Genomic DNA, 16,009 nt, shown 5'->3' with positions numbered 1-16,009 from the left:
GCTGTGCCTCGCATGAGCTGCTCACTTTGGCTGTGGATCAGATCTGTGAGGCTCCTGGCTGGGATCGCCCTTGGGATCGCTCTGCTGCTGCACCTGGGGCAAGCAGGAGGCGAGGAGGGACTGTCAGCATTCGACACTTTCCTCCTTTATTAGTAAATACTGGCCTTATCTGATAGAGCCAAGCTGGAAAAGATATGCCAGGAACCCAGATTAGATTGTTGGCAACTGCTTTATTAATTGATACCATCATTTGTTTTTAGTTCTGTTGTTCTATTTGATTCTATTTAGTATCTATCTGTTGTCTTTATCGTGTAGTGATTTCTGTGATAGTAGTATAGAAGATGAGCCTAATTAAACATTAAAGGGGATTGAAAACTTTCAGTAGAATATGCTTGGCGCTGCCACCATTTCAGTGACAGTTCATGGATGATTCCTTGAAAATGTTTTTGTCATAAATTCACAAGAGCTCAATTTCTTGGATCTATATTAGTTGTCTGCAAAACTATGCATAGAAAAAGACGCTTCTGTCTCTTCTCATTTCGGAATGTTGAATGATCTGCAGCTCTCAAGTGATGCATGCCTTACTTACATTCTAGGCTCTCCATTCACATTTCAGTGTTTAAACTGGGATTTGTAGAGTAAGAAAGGGTGCCACCGGACCTGAATCTTTAATAACATAGCCACAAATTGTTTTGTCCAGCAGCAATCTGCTTTATAGAATGTAGGGTGTGAATTGGACCCAACTAATACGGAGTGAGTATTGTGGCATTGATCACTGATAATTGTTTGCTGTGAGCCATGCAGCCCCGGGTTGGCTCCCATCACTGACCTCCTGTAAAGGAGCAGCTGGGCTCCAGCTCTGCTTTATGATGGAGGAGCGACCAGCAGCTGCTCATGGCCAACTCTGGTTTATCCTAATTGAACGTCATCGCATGCAGCTTAGTGATAAGAAGCAGAGATAGATTTGAGTCCTTGACTTCCTTACCTGTGAGGTCGGTTCCCTTGCAAAACTGTCACCACTCATGCAAACCACCTCCTGCAGGGCAGTGGGCCCTAGCAAGCAGCAGCCTCTGTTGTTATGTGACGCATTCCTGGAGTGCTTCAATGCTGAGGAGGGCAGGCAGGCTTCGTAGAAATGAGTGTGAGTGTGTAATTAAAGACGTGTGTTTGTAAGGACATCAGATGAGCATAACCGGGGTGAATTCCATTCTGCCATTGCTTGGGTGTTGTGCACTTCATTGTGCAACCTAAGTATTTTATTATGTTTTTCTGCTCCTTGAGAGAAGACAAATTATTTAGAAAACATAGAAAGGCCATCCTGTGGGTCATTAACAGCATTGTAATCTACTGATGAGTGCAGCTTTAGTTGAGGGATTAGCTAGCGATGGTGGTGATAGTTGTTGTCATCTTTGTAGAGTAATAGAATAGAGAAAGTGTTGCTGCATTTCAGGTATTTTCTGAGAGCAAAGGACGAATGTGATGGAGTTGAGTCCTTTTCCAAGTTCTGGGGAGGATTGGTGCTTCCTGGGTGGGCTTTCTTCTCTTTTTCCCCAAGCCTGTCTCATTCTGCCTCACTCCGGCTGCAGCCTTTCTTACTGAATCCTTCTCTCCACCCCTTGTTCCGTTCTTGTTCTTTCTGTTCAGATGAATTCCTTTGCCAGCCTTTGTACCAGGTTACTGCAGCAGGTCCCCATCGCTGCTGGCTGTCCTTCAGTTCTGCTGTGCCCCTTGCTCATGCAGCCCCCCCGTACTCCTGGGCTGTTGTCTATTTCTCAATTCCTCCGTGGGGATGCAGTGTGAGGAGCTGACTTGTTCAAAATTCAAGCCCTCGGGGCTGAAGGGTTTTCAATTGCTCTGAAATTTAATTTTTTTCTGAATGTTTGAGTGTTTTTTACGCATATGACCAAATCTAGTCAGGTTTCCTTGAGGGGGGGAAAAGGAATATTCTGTTAAAAAGTCAGTCCATGTTCTGAAATTTGAAGTCCGCTTCGGGGAATGAGAGTTTTCTGGGATTTTTCTGAATAGAGGCACCAGGGTCTCAAAATCAGAGTCATTTTTCTGTCCTCATCTAAAAAATTGCTGGAGCCCTACTGCACCAAATTTTAGAATCACTGGAAGCCAAGCATGCAGTATAGAAATCTCATCTAAAAGATTAAAACTTTTGTGAAACTCAACTCAGCAAAACGTGCTGTGCAGGCTGTAAGGAGTTCAGGTGCTGGGCAGCCTGAAGCAGGCGAGGCACTGGGCTCTGTGCTGAATAATCGGCCCCTGAAGTTTGGCAGAGCTGCTGCTGGTTCAGCCCTTACGGGTAGGAGCAGCTCAGAGGTGGCTGTGATGGGCTGTGTGCTGTCCCAGCAACAGTTCTTGGTTTAAGAAGTAACCCTTTGTCAGTGGACTGGGTGTTTGCACAGGAATACCACATCCTCAAATTAAGAAATGCTATTACTTTCCTGAAATGCTGGGGTGAGAGGATCTTTTATTACTATAAATATGTGACTTAATTTGCAGTTTCTTGCACAGAAGTGTCCTGATACAAAACCCGATGCTGGCAGTGGAAGGCGAGGACTTAATGCAGACTGCGGGGAACGCAGCCATAATGAAAGCAGTATGGAATGAGAGCGTGCTGTAGGAGTCGATTTTATAGACTAGGATCACTGCACAGGAAACTTGGCTTCAGAGATGGGTAAGGGAAGTGATCTTGACGCAGTCAAATAGGCAGCAAAGCAATCCGTACAGCTTTTCTTACGACTCACAGAGATCGCTGGTTAACTGTTTCTGGGTCTGGTGCACGGAGCTGTGAGGATAAAGGACAAGGCAGCCCATTTCTCACCATCGTATTATGTTTGCCAAAAGGCCACAGACTTTAATTCATATTTTCATGCCTTTTTTCCCAGCCCTGGACTGAGATCAGATGTAAGCTCTTCTCCATCCACAACCTCAGCGACTACGGGACCACCTCCCAAGCTCTGCCTCGTGTGCTCTGATGAGGCCTCTGGGTGTCATTATGGTGTTCTTACTTGTGGCAGCTGCAAAGTGTTCTTCAAAAGAGCTGTGGAAGGTAAGTCTTGTTTTAAACAACGCATTCATCAAGACTGTAAGGTCCAATTCCATATGTGACCGGCCAGAGCCAGGCCGTTCTGTCCTGCTGGAGCCCATTATTGCTCGAATCCTCCTGGGGAGCCAGCCCTGCTATCGCTGTTCCTTTCGTAGTAAAAATAACATTGATAATGGTGTGATTTTCTGTAGCATGGATTCTCTTTACGTTTATAAAACGCTCCCATTCACTCCAGATAAAAAGGTGCGTTGTTATCTTTGCTTTTTGTTTCCTTCATTTTCTTTCAGAGTGGTTTTTGTTTATTTGTCCTGATTGTATACAGACGTGTCTGCGTGCGTTGGATTCGCAGTCTGTGGTTCTAAGTTTCATGCTCATTGATCTGTGCGTGATGATGTGTGTGAAATTGGGTAGCGCTTCTGCAAGGTTGGGAGAGTTTCACAGTGTTTCCTGTCAGCAGTGTTGGTTACGTTACACGTGTGTAACATATATGGTGTACGCAGGGTAATTTACAGGGATGTGGGGGTCGGGGTCGTTGGGATTTCTCTGTAAGCACAGGAAGGACACGGCGGTGATGGAGCATGGAATGGGAGTCCAGAGCGGTGCAGCGGAGCAGCTGCTCTGTGCTGAGCGGGCTGTGCCTGTGCGCCCAACTGCTCACTGCAATATCAGCATCAGAGACAGAAGGAGCACAGAGCGCATCGCTGTGTGCTGAAAGGGCAGCAGTGGTTCCTGCACCGCCGTTACACAATGCAGGAAATCCCTCACGCGGGGCTTCCCGTCCCGTGCCTGTTTCGGGCAGTCCTTACTGGGTGTGATGAAGTGAGTCACGCTGTCATGTTTTGCTAACGTTTTTGCAAGCTGGATTTCACTTGAGAAGGGGGAAGGCTGTGTTTCACAAAGATGCATCGGCATTCTGTCCTTAGAAGAAGGACTGGCCCTGTGCTCCCAACTCACCCAAAGCAATAGGAAATGTAATGACGCAATGGGAAACGGCGTGGAAGCGCAGAGCCTCTCTCAGAGGATCCGAGGATGTTTGCAGGCTGTGCTGCTGCCCTTTGTGGGGAAGGATGTCGTGTCCGTGGCACGCTGAAGCTGCTTCTGAAGTACCATGAGAACCAGCTCCAGTACAGAGCGCCGGGCTGTCCTTGGCTCTCGGCTTGTCCTGTCTGAGATGTGCTCCTGTCTGCAGCCAGGCTCCTGGCTGGGATGAATAATCATCTGTAGCTTGGAGAAGGGCGCTGGATATCCCCCAGAAGCAGCTCTGTGTGGCAGCTGTGTGTGCCATAGCGACAGTTCTGCCTGTTCCACAGCCTTAACCAGGGAAGGAAGCATTGATACATGAAGAAATCAGTCCGGTGATTGCTGTGATTGGTGATGTGACTTTGCACATCTTGTACCAACTGTGTTGGAGTTAAATATGTAAAGCGGGGTTGGAGCTGTAAAACTGCAACGCACTCCTAAAGGTTTACCTGCACTTTCATTCTCTTACTGTTCCACAGATTGTCCCAATCGTCATCCTTAAGATTCGATACTATGGATGTTTTCAGGAGCTCTTAAAGGATCTGTGAGTTTTAATATTACCTTAAGGAACAAAAAAACTTGGTTTTAGCTCTTACGGGCATTTTTCTCTTTAGGAATATATGTAGAAAGAATTTATTTCTGCACAATTGCTTTCATTAATATCTGCCAAGCATCTATTAGTGTACAGATCCAGCAAACTGCATTTGTCACCGAGCTGTAAGCTTGGAAACACTCCTTCTGCACCTTTGTCTGCAGTCATATACACTGCAATGGAAATGATTACAGAAACTGAAAGTTTCGGTGTCCAGGTGAATATGATGTGTATCTCGTTCAGCAAACTGTAGAACTAGAGGAAAAGAGGGAGGATGAAGGTGGGAACAAAGATCCTTTCTCCAGGAATCCAGGATAGCAAAAGCTGTCTTGTTCTAGTTCTTATTTTCAGGGTGCCTCGGAGCCCTTATGGTTGTTTCTGCAGGCCCAGCCCCACACCTCCCTCCTGTTTCCACCTCTCCTGCCAGCCCACATCTTCTTCCCTCCTCCCACCCCCGCTTTCATCTTGCCTCAGATTCTCACACCTCCGTTCTGTGTTAAATCCCTTCCAACACCCCTGCCTCCTGCAGTGCTCCAGATTGTGCTTGTTCTCCAGCCCTTTCCACTCCCAATCTGTTCCAAAGAATCCTTCATTCCTCTGATCATCACAACCCATCAGAGCCGGGGGCATGCTTGTGCCCAGGTGGTGCGGTGCGGAGCAGCAGTGTTGTCTGGATGCTCTGCAAAATGCCAACATCTGCAGTAAATTCTTTTGGAAGCATCTCAGTTTGCTCTCTACCAGATTTCGCCAGTGTGTTCTTTAAGTGTCTTCATTTTTTTTAAGCAGCAAAGGTAACTGAAATGTCTACGTTTGGCTGGCGTGTCTGCAGGGCAGTGCTCTGACTGTGGGAAGCAGGAGGTGGAAAGATCTCATTTTTCACCAAATGCTAATGTGACAGAAGAGCTTTACTATACTGTTATACAGAGAAATAATGTGATTTCCATATGAAAAACAGTATAAAAAGAAAGACAATAATGGCTAAGCAGTAGATACAAGAAATCCAAATAGTACATGGAGATGGAACTCCAGAAGTTTGACGAAGGCCACAGGATGGACTCTGCATACCTGAAATTTTCACAGTTGATTTCAAACTAATTCCTTAATCACGTCTGTTTCTATAAGAAGACCCCTAGACTCCATTGTTAGTACCTGAATATTTGGAAGATACTTTTGTTCCTCTTGCTGTTATCCATCGGGACATTGACATGCAGTGTAAGAGCCTGGGCTGCAGCTTTGTTCCACCACCACTTCTGTCTCTTGTTCCCTGTCTGGGAGGAGGACATACCTCTTAGCAGTGCCTTTTTCTAAAGGAACCTGTCGTTATACAATTGTTCATATAACTCAAATCATTAGGAACAGATGTCATTCTTGATATCGTTCTCCACTGTTTCCCTTCTGTTAACAGCAAAGCAATGTGCCCATTTTAATAGGTGTCCTTCAGGTCACCACATTCCTGGGGCCAAATTTTTGGTGTGAATCTGAGCGGCCGTGGAGATGTCAGAGTGCTTGGTTGTCTGCTTCTGAATGGAACAAGGGCTACTCAGCTTCTAGAGCGGTGGCAGCTATTTCTATATGTCAGGAGAGATGTTGAAATGTATACTTTCCAAATGTGTTTGTGAATGTTATTTATATCTCATGTGAAATCATTCAGGGGAATTGTAAACATGCCATGGAGGCTTAGAGCTTTCTCCTAGCTTGGAGAAATGTAAGAGAAAAGGAGTTGTAAAAATAGAACTTGCCCAACCTTACCAAACAGAAAACAGGATTTCTCCTAAGCGTGTTGGCATCGGTGTCTGAATGGCAGAAGAGTGCTGGATTTGTATTTGCTGGGAATCATCTGGCTACTGATTTTGTTTTGCAATAAAAGGAGCGCGGTGGTAGGGACGTCCAGTCCCTTCGTGCTGCAGAGACAGAATGACTTCATCTGGTTGCAAGGTTGGTGGTGACTCTGTGTGTTTCTGTGAATGCAGGGCAGCACAACTATCTCTGCGCTGGAAGGAACGACTGCATTATTGACAAAATCCGGCGGAAGAACTGCCCGGCGTGCCGCTATCGGAAATGCCTCCAGGCGGGCATGAACCTCGAAGGTAATCCTCAGCGTCCCGTCCTGCTTTTATTTCTCATCTGGTGCAGGTCCCGAAGCTGAAGCAGCAGCACTTCAGCGTGGTAGAAGTGCTGCGTTCTGTGGTGCGTAGCAGCGTTTTCATGAAAGCGAGATTTTCAGTGCTAAAATTTCTCCCGTGCTTTCCTGTCCCCACTCAGTTGCTTTATCTCCCTGTTATGCACAGCAGAAGTGAGTCATGCATGTGAAACGGGGTTATTTTTTCTTCCTGTCAGCACATAGATCTTGTTGCTTTTTCGGTGAATCTGAGACAGCAGAACTCCAGCAGAGGTCTTGTAGGGAAGTGCCGTGCCTGCCTATTCTTACTTGGGAAAGTGACTTGATGCTGAAAACCACAAATGGGAGGGAATGCCCGGGCGTGTAGCTAAAATTGGAGTGGGCCTTGCATCTTCAAGCTGAAGAAAAGGCAATTACTTTTATTCATGCTGCGGGTTCTTGTTCTTAAATGTCTGATAGAGTCTCCCTAGAAAAGATAATGTACTAAAGGAACAGAAATGTGTTGGTGGTGTTTGTTCTGTGCTCAGTGGTGGATGGCTGATGAGAAACTGGAGACCGCATGAGCTAGAGATTTAGCAACGGCCCTAAAAAGGCATAAAACTTTTTTACTGCTTCCTCTTCGATATTTCTCCTTGAGCCGTAGAGATAAATGCAGTATTTACAAGCATAGTTATTGTGGTGATAACTTGCATCATCAAAGCTGACAGATAAAGTAAAAATGTCAAAAATGTATATTAATATGAACATTTTCTTCATTTCAGTGAAAATATCCTTCAGTGAAATGTAAGTGGTGGATTGTGTTAGAGGTGGGGCCCTCGATAGCACGTCCTTTCCTGCTGTTCTTCTGCCCCTCTCCACCATGAACACCCTGTGTTCCTGCCATGCTGGTGGCTGCTGCCCATCCTTCTGAGCAAAAGGAGAGGACCCAGCAGGCAGAAATGCTTTCCCCCACGCCACACTTGCACATAAATTCCATCCTCAGGAGGGGACTCTGTGGTTTGTCTATGTATCAGTGGGGTCTGTATGCAGGAGGAGCGTGCATGTAGCCTGACAGCCACAGTCTGCAGGCTGTCGGTGGTGTCTGTGCAGGGCATGCAGCTATGTGCAGGGCAGCAGAGCACTCAATGGGCTCCCAGCAGTGTCGGAGCTATGAGGCTGGGTGGCCGACTGGGAAGGCTGGGAGCCAGCAAAGTCATGGCACAGCCAAAGGGAGGTTTCCTTCCCTGAGGTTTGGCACAAAGACTGCTGGAGAGGAGCGAATTTCTGCAAGATGGTATTGTTACATAGGTTGGGAAGGCAAAAAGGAAAAAAAAGAGAGAAAATTGCTTTCATGGCTGAGGGAAGAGATGCCTGGAAACTGAGCAAAGCTGAAATTGTTAGATCCCAAGGTAGTGTGAGAAGGAGAAAAAGAAAACTCTGTGAAAACAGCAGGTTATCAGGTGGGTCTGAATGGTGAATTCTGATGGTGAATTGCCGGTACAAAAGAAACAGTAGAAGTCTGGAGCACAGTATGAAGTGCATGACAGTGTGGAGGCAAGATGGTTTCTTGTACACCAAAGCCGTGCTGCTGAATCATTCTCTCGTTTGCCTTATCAGTCATACATTTGACACTTCTTAGCTCCCTTTTCTGGAATGTTTTTGTGCTATGTGATTTTTTTGAGCTGGGGGCATTGGGAAAATGCGCAGCTGTCAAACTTCAGGCACCAGAAACTGTAGAAATTATTCTACAGAATAATGTAATTCTTTTTTACAGGCTTTATTTCATTGAATTCTTGTTTCCTTCTGTCACTAATTGACCCTAGCCATTGCTTGGCACCCTTTTTCTTTCTGATGCATTTGAAGAAACGATTTGTCACTAGGTTTTGTGCCTGTAGTAAGTCATCACAAAACCTTTTTTGGCTTTTCATACTGCATTTTATAGTTAAACTCTGGGCAACTTATGTTATTTTCTGTTGTCTTCATTTTGAAACCATTTCAAGTTTTTTGTAGGATCTCTTCTTATTTCTCATAATATTAATTGCCTTGCTCTGCAAGTGCAGTGGATGTTGCCTTTCTAGATCCTGTAGAAGTGAGGTGTGCAGCCTCTCCCACTTATGATGGTGTTTCATCTTCTGTGCAGCAGTGAGAGCGTTCCATGTATTGCAGTGAGATGGCGTTTCCACGAAGGTCTCGATCCTCACATTCTCTTTACCACTGAACTTTTGCTTCCAGAGCTTTTCTTCCGTTCTGGCTGGGTTTGTGCCTGTGTGCTCCTCCTCAGCGTTTGTTAAGGGGCTGTTGAGCTGCTGTGGGGTTTGGCACATGGCAGTCTGGCCGGCCGGCATCACACAGCTCGGCTGCGCATGCCCTCCGTGGCAGAGCCCTCCTCTGCCCGCGGCGCTGTGTGGTTGCTGTGTTACCCTGCCCTGGTGCAGGGGTCCCTCCATGAGACGGGGTCGTCCCCGTCGTGCAGCTGGGACCTTGCAGTTGTGTCCGGCTGTCCCGAAGGAGAGGCCCTTCTGTGAGGTGGGACGGACCTCATTCACGGCCTCTGTAACATCCCACGACAATCCTCATCTTTTCAGCTGCGTTGGGACTTTCAACCCAGCTGTGGGCAGCTTGGGAATCCTTTAATGCCGGGCTGCTGGACTGCAGTGTCCACAGTGGGCACTGCTGGTGGGCAGCACAGAGCAGGCACAGCCACACCGCCCTGCACTGCGGCTGCTCTGTTCTCTTCCAGCAGAGCTTTTTGGATGCTGGGGCTTATTTCTGTGCCAGCTTTATCTGTAGGGTTTATCTTTTGCATTTTGCCTTAAGGAGCTGGTTTTTAATTTGTGGTGTTTTTGTATTTGAAAGTGTAAACCTTCCTTTTTTGTGAGTTACAACAATATATCTACGTCAGGTTTAGTAGTGCAGCTTAATAAAATTCTTGCACAATACTTTATCTTATCAGATATTTCTTTGATTGCAATTTTACCAGACTTTCTGGTCTGTAAGTGTTCCGCCCTAGGTGTCTGCATTCACCTGTGGGCATGTGCATGTAAATTTATGTTCATTTAAAAAAGCAGTTCATTTGCTTTTGAGAACAAGGATGATGGCAAGTGTGTGTGTATGTGTAATGCATAAAAGTAATGATAATAGCAACAGAAAGAAGCCCTTTGCTCCAAAGAGCTCGTTATTGCTGTTCTGCCACGGAAGTCTCAGCAGATGTGGGCAGTATTTAAGCTTTTGCAAAAATTCAATTTATGCGAAGTCCACAGGGAATTTCTTATCCTTACAGAGATTCTGAAGACTTTCTCACAGCCAGTGGGAGAAGTGGGGCTGGGAAGGGGACATTGCATTCTGTTAAGCTACAGTCAGTGGACTTCTGGCCAGTAGAGACAGTGACTGGATCAGCAGAAACTTAACAAACATGAAAGCACTTTATGCAATGTTTTTCTATGCTATTGGCTTATCTCTGAAGTTGCAGAAGAAAAATCCATCAATTAATTGATAGAAAGAGAAAGAATTAGGTTTCATTCTGGTCTCAGCCAAATGGTGCATTGAGTTCAGCCTCCAGGAGAGGCCAGGCAGGAGATCCCTTTATTGACAACTGTTGCTTCAGCTTCTAGTTTATGGTTAACATCTCTGTGTGACGTTTTATTTATTTGGCTTATGAACGCAATGGTTTAATTATACCGCAGTGATTTACATGCAAAGAAGCTGGCAAGAGAAAAATCTCCTCCTGCCCAGCGTTTCAAAAAATGTTTTCCCTGGCTCGAGAGACCGACTCACTTCTAACCCATGAAGTATATTTCTTTCCTTCCCTCCGTGTGGCTTCTGTACTTAATATATGGAGGAAATGACGGCATGCCCACTCCTGCAAGTCTTTTCCAAGCAGGTGCTGTTCTGTCACATGGAGCCGTACTGCTCTGTGCGTGTAAAGGTTGGGGCCAGGCCTCGTCTGTGTCCTCCTTGCAGACATTACAGAGAATTTGGCGACATAGACATTAATGTGCCTTCGATAAAAATGTGAAATAAACAGGTTTTCACAGGAAGTTTGGTAAGTATTGAAGTGGAATTATTTGCAGCTTATGAAAAAGAAAAGTCCTTGAGAAGTTTTAATCGTCCGATCTACAAATGAAGGAGAAAGAAGGCAGCATTCCCTGTGCTGTGGATGTAACGGCACGTGGTCACTGCCCGCCACCTAACAGCAGTTATTCGATCTTTCCTAGCCCGCAAGACGAAGAAGAAGATAAAAGGCATCCAGCAGGCCACCGCCACGGGCACCAGGGACGCCGCCGAAGCTGCTGGAAATAAGAGCGTGGTTCCCGCGTCGCTGCCGCAGCTCACACCCACGCTGGTGTCGCTGCTGGAGGTGATCGAGCCCGAGGTGCTGTACTCCGGCTACGACAGCACGCTGCCCGACTCCAGCTGGCGCATCCTGTCAACCCTCAACATGCTGGGAGGACGGCAAGTGGTTGCTGCGGTCAAGTGGGCGAAGGCAATACCAGGTGTGTGTTAATTACAGAGCGCAGTCGGGGTGGCTTGAACGTCTGTCTTCACGTGTGATGTTCTACAGAGCCCTCAGAGGGAAGGACTGGCCGTACTTGAGCTACACCAGAGCTCGGACTTTTGCAGTGGAGCCTTCCCTTTTATAGGCTGGTGCTGTGGTGCTGGCTTATCTGGGTCTGCATTCAGGTGGTTCTGTTCTCTGACCTGTCACCATGTCTGTAGTTTCTTGTTGACTGGGAATAGGCCTTTGAGCGTTCCAGTTCCGGACAGGAACTCAAGATGTTCATTTTCTCTCAAGCCTTGTAGCTTTGTGATTACATGGGGAATTTGGAAATGTTCTTGCTGTTTGGCTCCTGCCTGAAAACACTTAGCAGTTGCCTTACAGAAGACAAATGCAAAATCACATCCGTGGCCATAATGGGTAGCATCCCATGGTGTCTCTGGGAGGGGTTGGGGCCACAGGAGAGCTGAAGATCTGTTTCTATCTGACAGAACAAAGACAGGTGTTTTTCTCCCCTTCTCTTCTGGTCTCTGCCATTACCTGCTTCCAAAACCAAATTGGCAACAGCACTTCCACAGTGTGTTGCATCACTGTGGGACAGCCTGCAGGCTGCTGGCATTCTGAAATAAAACTGACACCACTGGGTTCTGTGTTTGCAATCTCCTCTGGACGGTTCCCCTAAAGAGATGAATCCTTCAGGTTATCACATGCCCTCTGTGAACATAGCGAGCTTCTGCCTAATAATTTTATTAATAGGGGCTATTATTATTATCCTATTTTTACACTTGTTTAAAATTACCAAGACGGTTCTTTGTGGGCATATTTAATTTGTATGTACTTCTGCTAAGTGTTCCCCAGCCCACAGCCTGGCAGTGCAGAATCCTTGAGCTGAGGTTGTCAAGGCAGCCTTTTCCTGAGGAGTTTTTGAGCAAAACTTTTGAGATTTGACCCAGTAAGTTAGAAACAAGCTTGAAATAATTTGCTTCTGTTTTAGCAGCAGTGAATAGTGGTTAATAGTTGTCACTGCAGTCTCCAAAGCCAGAAGGCTGCTTTGAAGCTGTTCAGACCTACCGAGTTTTGCTATTTAATAATCTACTGACTGCTATCCATTTAAACGTCTTCAGGAAGCAGTGCTGTAATGAGCTCTTTAGATGCCAAATGCCTAATGAAATTAAATAAAATCAACTTGAATTCAGACTTTAATAATGATTCATGGTGACACAATGTTTTCTTGTTAGATGTAGGCATGATCCGCTGGAAACTAGCATTGCAAATGAAAAGCTGCCTGCATCTTAAGCCTGTTTAAGGGACCAATTTTCAGATTTTACACATTTCCTCATTATCTTAATTGGCTCTATTCATTCTCCATATTCTTACAAGATTAACTGCCGTCATTAACTGTTTCTAATGCAATGCATATTTTGTAAGTTCTGTATATGATTCTTGAATAAGATCAAAATTTGAAGTTAGATCATTTATCATCTTGTGGACTGCCTGCAAACATTAGGAAAAACACTGTTAATTACAGAAGGTTGCCAGATGAATGGTAGTGAATATTAGATATTTTTGTCTTGTGATCTATGTTTGACTGATTACCTTCTCCACATAATCACACGCACATATTCTGATGTATTTTTTTTTAAGTATGACCTTCTGCTCCCTGTCATACCCATCAGCAGATCCATCTGGCACTGTCATAGAATTACGGAGCCACCAAGGTTGGAAATGACCCCCGAGGTCACCCAGTCCAACCATCCACCAAGCTTTTCCCACTAAATTCCCTCCCTCAGTACAACATCTGAACCTTTCTTGTACACCTGCAGGGAAATCTCCATCCAGAAAGCAGCTCGCAGCAGTTGCAGAAGGCCAGCACTGTTGGTGGCTGTGTGTTTCTGTAGGTGGGGTGCTGAGAGCTTTGTACGTGTAGATGTCAGTGTCATCTATCGGATGAGGTTGAAGCATTACTTTCTGTTAGCCCTGTGGCCTCCCATGTGTCTCCCCATCACTTTCTGCCAGGCCCTGGCCTGTTTCTCCACGTCAGGGCAGTCACCCCACGCCGTGCTGAGCGCTCTGCTCGGACCTCTCCTGGTTCAGCTCAGTTCTCCTGCCCAGAAGCTGTAATCTGAGTGCTACGGTTGATTTTTGCATGTGCAAATATTTGAACGTAACCTTGGTAGTTGGAAAATGGTGTTTGCACCCTTTTAAAGTACTTCTATTTCCAACAAGACTTTCACATTAAAAAAAAAAAAAAACAAAAAAAAAAAAAAACCACCTTCATTTTTGTTCTATATTTTTTTTCTGCTGCCAAGAATGCAGTCTGAAATACAGAAATGCTTGACTGAGACAACTAGCAGCAAGCAATCTTGTTGCAGGTACTGTCATTGCAATTACAGAAATCATTACGAAATTCACTTTAAAAAGCAGTAACCTGCATTGGTGGTACAGAGGTTGTACTGATGGGAAGCACAATCTGTTTCAGAGTTCTTTGTGTTCTGGGTTTGTTTTTGAGGTTTCTTTTGCTACCAGTGCAGCCACACCTCACTGCTTTTATTTTTGTGTTGTTAAGGTTTCAGAAACTTACACCTGGATGACCAAATGACCCTTCTGCAGTACTCCTGGATGTTCCTAATGGCTTTTGCTTTAGGATGGAGATCATACAAACAATCAAATGGAAATCTCCTTTGCTTTGCACCAGATCTGATTATTAACGAGTAAGTAAGACTGCATCCTTGTCCAGTTTTACCAGGGGGATGCAGACTGCTGCAGCCCATCCATTCTGCACGGGAGAGGCGAGTAGCTGGGCAGCAAAGGTGCAAGGATCCCAGGTCCCTTTGTTGTTTGCAGCATTGTTTTCCTTCCAGCAGATCGCTTAGTTTTCACCCAGCTTTACTGAAAGAGAAATGTTGTCAGTACTGAGTGCATTTCCATGAAGTTTTGTGGGAGGTGCTCGTACGAAATGTCCCCTGCTGCCACCCTTCCTGCTCCATTCATTGCAGTCATTCATCTCACCAGAGCCGAAGAAGCTGAAGTTAGAAGTAATTGTGGGAGGGAGGGAGAAGCGTAGCAAACTGCACAGCGTGCTGTGTGTGGTGTGTAAGAGTAATCTTATCTGTTTAGCTAATTCTTGGTTGGTTAAATGTTTGTATCTGAGCACGGGTAAAATGTGGCTTAAAAGGTCGCAAATGGAAAAACTTATGTTGTGTCTTTGTAGTTGTTGAACTTTGTTACCAGTTTTCAAGAGAAAAATGAATTTGCTTCAGTATCTGGGCTTCTTTCTTATCCTGAGCATCATCTTCCCTGTGTTTTTCAAAGTGGTGCTGTGTGGTCACCTGTGCTGTGGAGGACTGAAGGAGGGAACTCTGGCAGAGAAGGAGATGGGCGGCGAGCTTGGCTCGAGCTGTGGGGGTCAGAAGTGGCTGCTGCAGATGTGAGCACAGGGCAGTACTTGCCAGGTGCTGCTCTGCCGGTGTGGCTGCAGGTCGGTCCTGCTGTGCCTCTCGGGCTGGGGAGCCCAGGCTGCCTGTCAGCTCTCCTGCTGGGATGCAATGTGCTGCTGGCCGTGCTCGGCTTCCTTGCTGTGCTGCTCTCCTTGGAGGCTGCTCAGCGATTGCCCTGTGGGGCAGGGTTAGCAGAGCTCCAGAGCACCGCCGCCGCCTCCTGCAGGGTGGTGATGCTAGCAGTGCTGCTGTGTGCTGAGATGTGTTGTCTGTGCTTTGAATGAGTTGCTGAAAATATGTTATGGGTGTCAATGTTGGAGGTTGCTGGGCTGAGCCATGCGAGGTGTGGCTCAGCCACCTGCGGGTTCCAGTCAGCAGGATGTGATCGCTGAGGGTTTGCCATTCTTTTCCTTCATCAAGTGCAACAGTCCATGCAGGACTGTGCAGGGCCGTCCACAGAGCCTACCCAGCACCGGGATTGCACTGACAAGGGTCTGAAAAGCAACGTGAGTGATGAGTTCTGATCGTGTCCCGGTTCCACTCTGCAGGCAGTGCTGCCCCTTGGGCACATTTTGAGATAGTGTTCAGTATTTTTGTTCCTATTGCACTTCAGTTCCTGTTCTCCCCAGTCTGTTCTCTGCTTAAAAACCAGTGGTGGTTACATTTCCTATGGGACTGGCCATTTACATTTCATAATACTTCTTTTGTTGCCACTTATTTGTCTGAATATTCTTCCCTCTAAATATATATCGAGGCCTTCATAAGCTTTAATAATTTCTTCATAGGAATTATTTCTTTTTTTTTTGGGGGGGGGAGGGGGGGGTGCAGATGTGTGCCCCATCTGTGTACTTCTGTTTAAATTATTAGAATATGTCTGTGAAATAAAGAAGTTTCCCCAGGGTGGAGTTAATTGAAGTAACTGACGTCACCAATAAACACGATAGCATCTCAACTGCTACATTCAGGTATCTCCTGCAGTTCTATCAATGGGTCAAAACCACAGAGCTTGGCAGTGAAGCATGTGCCTGTACTCTAAAAAAGCAAGGGTAATCCTCCTCTACTCAGTATTAATTCTCCAAAGTATTCTGGTTAGCAGTTCCGGTATGTGGACTGTTCATTAAGATGACATTTGTTTTCAATAACATTTGTTGACTAAGAGAACTGCAGTTCCTCCTGACTCCTCCTCTGGTGTGCTTCAGGTTCTCTATAAAACTCTGGTCGTAACTTTTTATGTACTATTCAGCAATAAAACACAGCCACCTTTGAGTTAGCTCTGGCAGCTCCTGAATGGTGCATGAAGACGGTGTGAGCT

At 45.9% G+C, this 16,009-nt stretch overlaps 1 protein-coding gene across 2 annotated transcripts in view; it reads left to right on the top strand.

The window, feature by feature from the left end:
• NR3C1 (nuclear receptor subfamily 3 group C member 1) overlaps positions 1-16,009 on the top strand; it is a 51,379-nt gene that overhangs the window by 29,635 nt on the left and 5,735 nt on the right. For both annotated transcript variants that reach the window (XM_042826226.1, XM_042826227.1), the window contains exons 3-6: positions 2,895-3,058; positions 6,638-6,754; positions 10,980-11,258; positions 13,827-13,971. In XM_042826226.1, the coding sequence (XP_042682160.1) occupies positions 2,895-3,058; positions 6,638-6,754; positions 10,980-11,258; positions 13,827-13,971 (705 nt within the window). The remainder of the gene's footprint in view (positions 1-2,894; positions 3,059-6,637; positions 6,755-10,979; positions 11,259-13,826; positions 13,972-16,009) is intronic.

The sequence above is a fragment of the Centrocercus urophasianus genome, unplaced genomic scaffold (assembly GCF_019232065.1).
Source record: "Centrocercus urophasianus isolate 14NV4802_14NV808 unplaced genomic scaffold, USGS_Curo_1.0 seq_26, whole genome shotgun sequence".
NCBI classification, from domain to species: Eukaryota; Metazoa; Chordata; class Aves; order Galliformes; family Phasianidae; genus Centrocercus; species Centrocercus urophasianus.
This window is presented reverse-complemented; position numbering and strand designations above follow the sequence as displayed.